Source organism: Acanthisitta chloris, unplaced genomic scaffold (assembly GCF_000695815.1).
Source record: "Acanthisitta chloris isolate BGI_N310 unplaced genomic scaffold, ASM69581v1 scaffold3712, whole genome shotgun sequence".
Taxonomy (NCBI): Eukaryota; Metazoa; Chordata; class Aves; order Passeriformes; family Acanthisittidae; genus Acanthisitta; species Acanthisitta chloris.
Genome location: NW_008659786.1, coordinates 123,786 through 136,303, shown reverse-complemented (window position 1 = coordinate 136,303; position 12,518 = coordinate 123,786). Strand labels below are relative to the sequence as shown.

At 41.3% G+C, this 12,518-nt stretch overlaps 1 protein-coding gene across 1 annotated transcript in view; it reads left to right on the top strand.

Moving 5' to 3' along the window:
* LOC103797319 (anoctamin-2-like) overlaps nt 1–12,518 on the top strand; it is a gene marked incomplete at its 3' end in the record, with an annotated part of 134,570 nt that overhangs the window by 366 nt on the left and 121,686 nt on the right. The window contains exons 2-3 of the mRNA XM_009069522.1: nt 1,273–1,451; nt 4,616–5,017. Coding sequence (XP_009067770.1) covers nt 1,273–1,451; nt 4,616–5,017 — 581 coding nt within the window. The remainder of the gene's footprint in view (nt 1–1,272; nt 1,452–4,615; nt 5,018–12,518) is intronic.

The window sequence follows — 12,518 nt, the reverse complement described above, 5'->3', positions numbered from 1 at the left end:
AAGAGTATGAAACATTTGTATGTCAAACAGTCTCTATACCCACTGCTTTTTGTCAGTACCTTTTCAATGTGCTCCTGCCTGTATGGGATTGATAGAAAGAAAGATGGAGAGACTGTTTACAAGGGCCTGGAGTGACAGGACAAGGGGAATGGCTTCACACTGACAGAGAGTAGGTTTAGATTGGATACTGGGAAGAAATTCTTTCCTGTGCGGGAGATGAGGCATTGGCACAGGTAGCCAAGAGAAGTTGTAGATGCCCCATCCCTGGGTGTGTTCTAAGTCAGGTAAAATGGGACTCTGAGCAACCTGGTCTAGTGGGAGGTGTCCCTGCCCGTGCAGGGGGGTTGGAACTAGATCATCTTTAAAGTCCCTAAGACCCCAGGCCATTCTATGATTCTATGACTTTTTGCATTTCCTACCCGAGAGCAAGCATTCTTCTCATACCTGTTGTTGCTGTACTCTGCTCTACAGCAGAAACAAAGCTTAGCAGTGATGGTGGTGGTGAACAGAAGTGCCATGTAACTCCCCACCCTCTCCAGACACTCCATTATGCTGCACTGTGACCAATACAAGAGATGAAGAACACATCTAAAAGTGAAGTGTGTGCCACTAGATCTATTCACATCACACTAGGTCTGAAACACAATCCATTTCAGGGCTAGCTGTAAACCATAAGCAAATGTGACTCAGTTGGTTTGTGTATCTTTGGCTTCCATCTGGCATGAATGCTGGACCCAGAGAACCAGGGTGCAGCCACTGAAGATACACATCTTGCTTGTGTCCTGGGAAAGTGTTTGGCCAATGGCCTCAGGCACATGGTGTTATAACTGGGACTGTGCTGTGCAGGGCCAGGAGTTGGACTGGTGCATCCCTTCCAAGTCAGGATATTCTATGATGTCGTGGGAAGTGCTTTGATAGCTGCAAACACACTTTACAGGTCCTAACCTCGTGACTGAATTACAGGAATACAAATGCAGTTGACCAGTCAGGGTAGTGCTGAGCTAAGTGCAGTGCTCTATCTCATTGTTTCCCCTTCCCCAGCAGTTCACACAGGTAAATAAATACCAACTGTTCCTCTCTGCAATCAGCAGTTCACACAGGTAAATAAATACCAGTTGTTCCTCTCTGCAATTGTATTCACCCCTCTCCTTTTACTGAAGTGCAGCATCTGAAGTTGAATAGTGTCTATTAACTGCAATATTTCTCATTCCTTTACAGAACTACCTGCACAAAACCTGCCTTATATAACAATACTTATTCTCTTATTCTCAGACTTCTGTCGACCCTCCTCACACCCAACTCTGAATGGACAGAGGTCAGCAAAATCAGCGAGGGACTCTTTTCCAGCATACAACAGCAAATACCTGACTGTTCCTCGAAACTGGACTTCCTTGCACAGCAGCAGGAGCAATGGAGTTCTTGAAGCACCAGTGGTGAACTTCAGCAGTTCTGTAAGTAGGATTTCATGTTCTTTGACTTACCTCAAATGCCTTTGAGATGAGGAAGAGGCTTGAAGCAGGTTAAGCAAAGCATGGTGAGCTCCTTCTGTGTGATAGGCAAATCCACCCAGAACTGAGAAAAGTGACTATACAAGTAAATAGATACTACAGCCTCAGGTGGTTCAGTTGTCTCCCTCAGTGTACAGTGAGAACTAATTGCTACTATAGCAATCTCACCAAGATTTTCTTAATAGTTTACTTTAGCCAAAATCCTTCAGAACAGGAATAGGGGGATGCTATCACCTTTAGTACAGGAAAAGATCTGTGGGTTGATGAGTAAATTGGGTGTGCCTGTGGAAACCCTGGGCCAGCATGTGTCCAGGTGTTAGTGTGGGCTGGATTGGAAGGTGGAAGTGTAGTGTGGCTGTGGTCCAGAGAGATCTGTTGTCAGAGGAGGAACCTCTCTGGATGTATTTGTAGGAATATATTGGTTACCAGAGGACTAGAATAAAATCATCATGAAATGCCAATCCTACCATTCTCTTTTCTTATTGCTTGGTGTGATGGCTTATTGTCTTGGAAATGTCAAGAAGTGGTGAAAATGGGGTCAAAGATGGTCACTAATTCTGACTTTTGCAATGACTGTGAGGGGGGAGGAAAGAAAGGTCTTGATAGTTCCTTCAGTGACATTTTTGAAATTGCAACTTCTTTATGTTCCTCCCTAATAAAGTCTTCTTGTGCCAGAATATCATGTGGTAATGGAAGCAGTGCAAATTTAGGGCCAGGAAATGTTTTTAATGAAATCTGTGGGAATTTTGATTTGTTTTGCGCGCAATGGACACCCATAATTATGGGGATGGCACTTTGCTACCAAGAGTGAGGAAAAGAGACAATAGAGAGGTAAACAGTCGTTGTTGAATCTCCTCATCCTATTAGCCTGTGTAACTCCAGCAACATCAAGGGTTGCTATGGTGCTCTCTCAGGTGGCTGAGATGTGGCAGCTGAATATGCATGGTAATAAACAGGAAAATCTCTTAGTGACTTTTCATGTTCTCCAACCTCCTTGTTTCCTCTCCCACTTTGTGTTTGTGCTTCTTGTTTCTGCCCACACTTTCCAGTAAGAGAGGAGAGGACTCTTAGAACTCATCTTCTCTTAGAGTCAGCTAATGCATTGCATTTTGCCAGTGACCTGGTGGTGATGACATCATTACTTCTGCGCTGTATAGCCTGAAAGTCTTGGAGAGGGAGGCTAGAAATCTGCCACGGGTTTTTCTTCACTGTGGCAGAGATGGATACAGGAGGTTTGCATGGACTGCCTGTGAGTACTACATGAAATCGTATCTAATTAGGAAATAGGGAATTGCAATAAAGTGCTGTTTCACAAACAGTTTTATCTTCTGCCAGAATGGAGTGCTGAGTGTGCTTAGATATGCCTAAAGGGACTGTAGATACACTTCACACACAAAGTGTGTGATAAGTATAATGTACAGAACAGATTACTTGGTGATAATTTTATGAAAGAATGAAGGCTGTAGTATGCAGATAAACCCAAGATTTATTCAGTGATATGGTGACTGAAAGCTACTTTGTGGGAAACTAAGTGAAGCAAAGGCAAGAATCTGGGAGATGTTGAGGTATATGATAATATGCATATTTCTATAATGCCTTCAAAAATTGTGTAGAGTTAACAAAGGAGAAACTTATACAGCATGTGTGGTTAACTTTGCATTCAGGACTACCAGCACAAGTAATAGAAGGGGAGAAAAGGAGAGAAGGAAACCTGTAACTAGTACTGTCAAGACTTTTCTTGTATAGCCATGTATGGGAACCATAAATGTCTGGAATTGGGTTATGGGATGATTGCTTTGAATCAGGTTGACCCTATTTGTTTGCTTGTATCTTGTTCTCCAGAAGCTGGTAGGCTGGTGTCACTCCAATGAATGACACTGTAGAGAGCTCTGTGAAGGGATTTAAACTACAACATTGTGCTGGAAATTGTGGTTGGTAGCAGTTTTGGAAAACTCATGGGCTACCTTAGTGAACGAGAAGTGCAGGGATTGAAAGCTCAGGTATCAGAGTTCCACACAGGTGCTGCAGAATTTCCATCCAGGCTGGGGTATGATGGAGGGGTTAACATGGATGCAGCTTCATCCCAGAAGGGTTCAGAGAGTGGAGAGGAGGAAGCAGGGATGGTATGAGGGGGCAACTGAGTGTGACATGGGCAATTTGAACAATTTTAGTAATTGATTTCCATTTGCAGTGTTACTGGTCAGTTTTCATTGTATATTAAAATACAAGTCAGCTGGCACTGTTAGCCATTCATGGACATACCCTTTCTAATCTCTGGTATTTTCCAAAGTGTTTCTGTCCAGCCTTGCCCTTATTGACCTTGAACTACATTGAAGATATTTCTCCTGTTCTAGTTAAGATCAGTTTCTTCCCTTCCAGCACAGTTTTTTGCTTCCCTGCCCTGCTTTGCTCCACAGCACGTCTTCTCTCATATCCCAGTCTGCAATGGGATCCTTATTCTCACTTCTCCATCCCATTTCAAAATGTGGGTGTCTTCTCCTGTATGGTCTGTGTATGTGCAGAACAGAGACAGTGTTGTTGTGTGTCTCTGTGCCAGCCTATCAGGTTGGTATCACATGTGTTGGGATAAAGTATGTGCAGAACAGAGACAGTGTTGTTTTGTGTCTCTGTGCCAGCCCATCTGGTTGGTATCACATGTGTTGGGATAAGCGCACAGTTTTTTGCTTCCCTGCCCTGCCCTGCTTTGCTCCACAGCATGTCTTCTCTCATATCCCAGTCTGCAATGGGATCCTTATTCTCACTTCTCCATCCCATTTCAAAATGTGGGTGTCTTCTCCTGTATGGTCTGTGTATGTGCAGAACAGAGACAGTGTTGTTGTGTGTCTCTGTGCCAGCCTATCAGGTTGGTATCACATGTGTTGGGATAAAACCATCTTTAGCCATTTGTTCCTGGTCAGAGGAGGAAGGAAGTGTGACTTGAACCTGGTGTGCAGAGTGAATGTCTGTAGGTCATACTTACCCCCAACTGACCTCCAATTTGGATTCTTCAGAGCTTCACATGCTTGTGTGGAGGTACACCACACACCTACCTTCTTCTTGGGCTTTTTGTCTTCCTTATTTGTGAGACTCCTGTATTTCTTTCACAGATTATCAACAACTACCTGGATGGAGTGCAAGGAGAGGCCACAGAGAAGGTGTCCCCAAGTGTCATGCATTTCAGGGACAGCAAGAGAAAGGTCGACTACGTGTTAGCCTACCACTACCGAAAACACCTTGTTCAGCACCCACGTGGTGTGGGCTCACCGGAGCTGACGCGTGGATCCGCCTCCTTGGCCCTGGTTTCAAATGGCAGGACTGGGAAGGGCCATGTTGAGCCTTATCAGCAGGACAATGGCCAGCATGTCCTTCAGGAGTGGCCAGGGCTGCCAGGGGTAGATGTGATCCAGCTCAGCCCATTGGATGCCATGGAGGAGCAGAAGCGGCTGCAGAGGGAGGAGTATGAACACAACCTTATAGAAGCAGGGCTGGAGATAGAGAAAGACCCTGAGGTAAGAGGGGGAGACTTGTACCTCATGCATGGCACCAGGTGCCCTGATGGGTAATGGCCACCTTAGTGCTGCAGGTGGCTATATGCAGGATGTAACCACGGCTGTGCTGTGCTGGTGGCGTGGCCCAGCAGTGACTGGGTGCCCAGAGCATGGGTGTCCTTTCTCCCCACTGGGAGGGAGGCCAGGAGCCTGGCTGTGGCTTCATTCCTGCCATTTATCAATGGTAACTGAGAGGTGCCATCTCTTCAAAATAAATGCTTCTTGCCTTCTAACACAGCCTCGCTGGCTCCCTCACCATCACCTCTGCAGCTGCAGAAAGTGTGAGATGTCCTGGAGGTGTCTTATGGCTAATGTGAGGAGCTGGTTCCTGAGGACAGCTTGTTACTGCTGAACAGTAGTTCAGTACTGAATATCCCCAATGAGAGATCTGTAGAAATGTGAAATATGTTGCACACACTATTTTATACATGCCTAAAACATGGTGTGAAGCCAAGAAGATGGCAGGGGTGTTACTATGTTGTTTGATTCACACTGCCTGAGAAAGATGTGGTGTTATTGTTGTTTAATGTGCTATTGAGTAGCAATTTCAATCTTATTTCAGTAGAAAACATTTTTTCATCAAATGTTCTTATGGAATCTTTTCTTACAAAAAGATGTGTTTGCATTGAAATATTATTATAATGAAGACAGTATCAAATAATTTGCTGGAATGCAAAGTGCTGTTAAGGCATTTCGTATTTCCTCAGAATGACTCAGTGATTTTCATTGTGACTCTTAGTCTTCTTCTCAGCCATATGTAAATTTTGTGTCCTTTCTTCATTCCACCCATTACATTAACATGCAACAGGACAGCCTCCCAGCCTAAAATGTTCTTATTCTCACCACATATGTGTGATGTTGGATGATGGTCATGTCAGCTGTGAGCTGTGGTTAGGTTACTTGACTGTTGCCAGTTGGTCAGTTGAGCACAGGTCTCCCAAATCCCATGTTGTTGCACTGAGCACTGTGCTAGCCCTCTGGACCTCTTTGACAACCATGGTTATTTATATCCATTGAAGAGAAGTCCATGCTGGGCTCTAGTTTTAGGTTCTCTATTGTTTCTGACATCACATTTGAGAAACTTCAGGCTTCTTTTCAGAGGTGCTGAGAACTTACAGCTCATATTGCTTCCAGTGCAACCAGTCAACACTTCCAAAACATGGAGCAAATCACCAATTGCATTTGAAAATTTGAGTCTGACTGACTTGGCATAGTGTATGCATGTTAAATCACTGGCAGGGGTAGAAAGAAATAGAAAAGCCTTTTGACTCTTAACATTTTCCTCGCTTAATTTGCTAAGTTGAATGTGGCTCTGGGATGCTTTTCACTACACAGCCTGGCTGAGCCATCCTTGCACTGAACAGAAAAAAGTGATCTCAGATACTGATTCTTTTATACTGAGCATTTGGTTTATGGTTCAATATATGATTATCTTACTGCAATGGTTTTTATAACTGTATTGCATAAACCCCATGAGAATAGCTGTTGTTGGAGACTTCTTTCAGTTCTGGATTTCATCAGAACCCAAAAAATCTCCAGGAGATTTGGATTTGATTATTTCACTCATTACTTACCCCAGAGTCCAGCTGGTTACAAATTCTGGTTTGCCCCCTTCCAAGTGATGACATATTCTCTTAAATAATATACAAGGTGATAAATGATGTCATAGAATGGTTCATGAAGAAAAAGCATTTTGTCATGGTTTTCCTTACAAAAAGGAAATTAATTGAGAAGTTCTCAGAAATTTTTTTGTTGATCTGTTCTTTTATGGGAAAAATTAATTGATTTCAAGAATTAAAAAAATGCTATTCTATAATTTCTCCTACTGTGTATGTGTATGCACAGAGTCACTCCTGTGCCCTTCCCCTGCCCTGTCCCAGCACATAAGCTGTCTAACCAAAAGGGGAAAGTGTTTCTCCCTCCAGAATCTCCTGGGAAACTGGAAGGGGCTGTGCATTATCCTTTTTCTTCCCTGACCTTGACATGTGGCTTTTGCTTCCTTTTCTTTTTCTTCACTGTTTTTTTTTTCTTCTGTTAGTTAACCTCTGTTGAAACATGCTGAAGATGTTGCCTGTTATCTTGCTGTGAATTTCATAGAAAATGTTGATCAGGCACATGTCAAGGGTACAGTTGGCCTTATATGTTGATTAAAATGGTATGTTGAGCTGATATGAGAACAGTTTCTGATTTCAGTCCTGGGAAAAATATGTCTATAAATTCATTAAACTCAGAACAGCCTTAAAACAGCATGCTGTATTTTTGTATAGCACAGTGACTTTCAACTACTACATTTCCAGGGATTTATGCTGAACTGAATATTTGTTGGGGTTTTTTTTTCTGTTGGTTGTTTCAGTGCTAGTATAGCAAACGGATCTTTTGTGTATAGTACTCCTGGAAGTTGGACATATTCTCTAAAACACATCTTGATCTTGCCATATCTTCTGGACCAGGTCTTAAGATAAGTCTGCTCTGCTCAGAGGACTAGCTGCAAGTGTATGAGAAAGATAAGTCTGCTCTGCTCAGAGGACTGGCTGCAAGGGTATGAGGGATTCCACCTTTGGACCCTTGGGTTAGAGCAGGTCTTGGTTTCTCTGCCTTGCAAGTAAACCCACTAATTTAAGAATGATAGGATGTCCTGAATCATAGAAACACTGAATGGTTTGGGTTGGAAAGGACCTTAAAGATTATCTAGTTCCAACACTCCTGCAATGGGCAGGGATGTCATTCACTAGACCAGGTTGCTCAGAGCTCCATCCAGCCTGGCCTGAAAATAAACTCTTTCCTGAAACAGCATCAGTTTCTAATTGAAGCAGTAGCAACAGAAAGGAAGAGGGCAAAGGGGTATCTGCACTGTCTGTGATCTCCAATTCAGATCTCTGCACTGGGATTTCTAAGTGGCCTGTAGCACCTATACAGCTAAAAAAATTCTCTTTGGTAGGTGTATGTAGTTCTGGTTCCTATTAACATCATTGCTTGAAGAAAAAAGCCAACAACCACCCATACTCCCCCAAAAAGGGAACAAGCTATTCTCCTCTTTCTATGGATATTGTAGGAGTTCTGAAGGATATATTCACTAACACAGCTGACTCAGAATTTAATGAATTCTAAGGGCATCTGTCTTGTGGCTGGAAGGTTGCTTAATCTATGATCTCGCTGTAGATGGTTGAATTGTATTTTCTTGTAGGTCTCTTCCAAACTTGATGATTCTATGATTTACTTGACCCTACTCAGTGCTGACTGTAAGCCTGATTAACCTAAATGAGCTAAGCACAGCATGTTCTTCGCTGGACTGCTCAGTCTGCTAACCTTACAGGATATTGGAGTTCTTGTAGAAGCTGCTTTTGTAGGATAAAAACACTTTAGATATCAAGAAGTTGAATTTTAGGAAGACAAGATAGTGCTGTGACAATTTAGGCATCTTTATTTCTTGGAAAAGTGGGAATTTCCATGATGTTAATGTGTTTGTTAACATGTGGCATTTTGTTTGTTATATGCTAAGTAACTAGAGCAAACATCATTCTCATTTTTATTGTCAATTAATTGTGTAAAAGATCAGAGGCATGAAAATAAATGAAGGATAGAGGCGTATTAGTCTTTTCTGAATTTGTGAAAAATAGCCAAGATTATGATGTGTTTCCAAATCTACTCAGTTGTAATTTGTGAATTAAGGAATTTTTGATTACTTTTTCAACTTCCTGATAACTTTCTATCATTTGTAATTGCTGTTCTTAAGATAAACTTTTTTCTCTTAATAGAACCTTCTTGTGGGTTTTTTCAACTTCCTGATAACTTTCTATCATTTGTTATTGCTATTCTTAAGATAAACCTTTTTTCTCTTAATAGAACTTTCTTGTGGGTTTTTTTTTCTGTTTTAAAACTGAGATGGTATTTTACATGTCCCAGACAAAGTGCAAAATGACAGTAGAGTATGAAGTTGAAGGTTACAATTTTTTCCTCTCCTATGTGACATTGAATACCCATAGTAATGGTGGTTATAATGAGATTTGACAACCTTCTTACTGTGCTCCCTGTAAAGTCATACCTGACCCATAGCATGTGTTATAAAAAACACTACCACCATCAACTTTCAGTCTTGATGTTCTGTGTGTCAGAGAGCAGAAGTGGCAGATCAGGTTTAAGGAGCATTTTGGCTGCATTTCTTCAAATCAGAACATTTGGATGGTCCAGTGTAGCCTATTCCCATGAAAACAACTGAATTAGAGTAATTTAGGATTATGTGGAATTGATATTTGGTGGAAAGAATAGGACAGAAGAGGAAACTCCTTATTCACTTCTGATGACAGCAACATAGGAACACAGAACTACTGTTTTGCATAGTTTGCTGTGAGAGAAAGTAGTGTTTACATCTCTGACTGGCCTGTTTGACCAGTGTACAAAGTTAGATAAGAAAAACCTGGTATGATTCTTGCATGTGTATATGGAATTAATTACCTTGTGTTTTGCAATATTATGTAATCCCTAATATAAATCCCACTAACACAGATCCTGTAAAACTTATATGAATCTGCAAAGGGTTAAGAATTTGCAGGATTTGCTTCCCCTGCTTCAAAGAAATACAATTAAAACTACATTAAACCTCTTTTTCCAAGTTGTCTATGCTGAAACTCAGGGGTTAAGAATTTGCAGGATTTGCTTCCTCTGCTTCAAAGAAATACAGTTAAAACTACATTAAACCCCTTTTTCCAAGTTGTCTATGCTGAAACCTACTCTTTGGTATGTTGTTGTAGACTGTGAAGGAATGCCAGCAGGTAACATTGGCCCTTGTGAGCTAGCTGTCAAGCTCAGGACAGTCATTTCCAAACAAACCCTATTTAACACTAGTGGCACAAGTCAAATTTCGCATCAGGTATCCAAAAAATCGCCTGAGACAAGGCCACTTTAAGAGTACCCACAAATACTCCAACCTGATTCCCAGAAAGGGCAATAAGTACCATGGACTTTGCAGGCAGTTCTTGGGATTGATATTTTTTGATTGGTTAGGTGGAGTTTTTTGTTTCTTTGGTCATATTTTTTTTTTCTTTTTTCTTTTTTTTTTGCTCCTGATTGCTGTGGAGCACAAGTAGTTCCCTTAAATTTGAATTGTACTGCTGCTTCAATGACTGCAAATGCAACAGATACTGTATTCAATTAGTATTATGTATGGCAAAGCATAATAGGTATAGAATAAGAAGACACTAGAGATGCACCTTGGCATTTGGACAAAGGAGCATCATTTTCAAGCACATTGGAAATGAAATATACTTAGCTAAATAGCAATTAGGATATGAAACTGTATTCCAAAGGGAAGAGGATGACAATTCTAAAACAAAGTGTAAATTACTTACCAAGAAACTCATCTAACCTGAATTTTAGAGCTAGCATCATCTCAAAAATGTCTCATTAAACTCTCTTGATTACATTAAACTTTGAGGGAAGGAAGTCATTAAGCTCCTTAATGTGTCAGCTTGTGCAATTGTGTTGATAATAATATTACTGATGATGTGGTTGTGACTGGACTTTTCTGCTTGACATTCCAAGGCATGTTTTTGAAATTTGTGGAAAAATCCCTCACAAACTTAAAATCAAACCTACCAAGCAAACTAACCTTCCAACATCCCTCCAACCTAGATTTTATCTGTAGGATTAAATTACACTGTTTTTTCTCACTAACGTGCTCCCCATTAGTCAGCAGGAGAAGGCTTTGTCTTCTGTCAGCTGTAAAGGACAAGAATAGCCAAAATAATATCATGATAAATTGTTCAATTCAGAGGGGCTCTTTCTTTTGCTGTCTCTTCGTATCACCACTTCTAGCTGAGGATATTTCTGTTGAGCTGTGCCATCAGTGTTCATAGAATCAAAAAATCATAGAATCAACCAATTTGGAAAAGATCTCCAAGATCATCAAGTCCAACCCTACCGTGGTTACTAGACCATGGCACTAAGTGCCACATCCAGTCTCATCTTGAAAACCTCCAGAGATGGTGACTCCACCACCTCCCTGGGCAGCACATTCCAATGTCTGATTACTCTATCTGTAAAAAAACTCTTCCTAATATGCAACCTAAACCTCCCCTGGCAGAGTTTGAGTCTGTGCCCTCATGTCCTGCTGCTGGTTGCCTGGGAGAAGAGACCAATCCCCCCCTGACTCCAACCTCCTGTCAGGGAGTTGTAGAGGGTGATAAGGTCTCCTCTGAGCCTCCTCTTCTCCAGGTTAAACAACCCCAGTTGGGATAAACTGTGTTCTTCCTGTATGAGTTGTTGTCTGGTGTCTGCAATATTCCCTAACATCACATTTATGTCATATGTGGATTATTTTAAAATTAATAGTTTTCATAGGGAAAAAGTGGAATTCCAATGGCCAAAAGTTTAATTTATTTGGATAGACCTTTTTTATCCTTCACAAAACATTGATTTAGGTATGAAATATTTCAACTCTTTGTTAAAAGGCTATGGATATTGCTTAAACTAGTAGTAATTAAGAGCCTGAAAAAAAGTGATGTCTTTTTCCAAAATCTATCAATGGGATTTGTGGATAATTGCAAGAAAAGCATCTCTTGCCCTTAGGGCATGTGAGGCATCTTGCAGATACATTGTGAATGCTGTATTTGTCTCAAAATGTTCATTCACCTAAAGTGCAGAGGAAAGCTTAATAGCAGCTAACATTAATTCTAAAAGGATGGGGAAATTTAATGTAAGTCCAAGACTTTTATCCATGTTGATGAATGGCTCCTGAAGCCAAGGGGAATGCATGCTGTGTAATGTAGTACTGGAAGCAGAGTGGGGTCTTTTGTGCACTAAGTCTTTGGACTTTGTATTTCAGTCTCTCAGCACTCAGAACAAGGCAATATTTCTTTGGGGGGGGCAATCATATAAATATTTGATGGATATTTTTCAACTACTCTAGTTACAGAAGCATTAATTAGCTAAAACATGTTCTGCTGCTGTATGTTACTTATATGGGGCTGAAATGTAATACACAGCTATTATAAAATTAAAGTTGAACTGGCAAGGCATGGTTTTGAGTGATAGTGAAGTGAACATGATGCAAATATTAGAAGGCTGATTAAATATTTAAGAGAAAATTATGTCTCCATTTTAGAGAGGATTTTGAAGTAGACCCATGAGAATTAGGTGTGATTCAATCAGCATTAAAATGATGGTCCATGATAACAGGTGGCTAGGTAGAATGACAGTGCTGTCAAAGCTGAAAAGCCCATATTATGAATCCTGGTTTTTAATGATTGTGTTGTGACTTAGCCAGGCCCAGAGAGTGGTGGTGAACGGTGCCGCGTCCGGTTGGCGTCCGGTCACTAGTGCTGTTCCCCAGGGGTCAGTGGTGGCCCAGTTCTCCTTAATACCTTTACTGATGATTTGGATGAGGGGAATGAGTGATCATCTCACGTGGCCATAACAATCCCACCCAGTGCTCCAGGCTGGGGACAGAGTGGCTGGGGAGGACCAC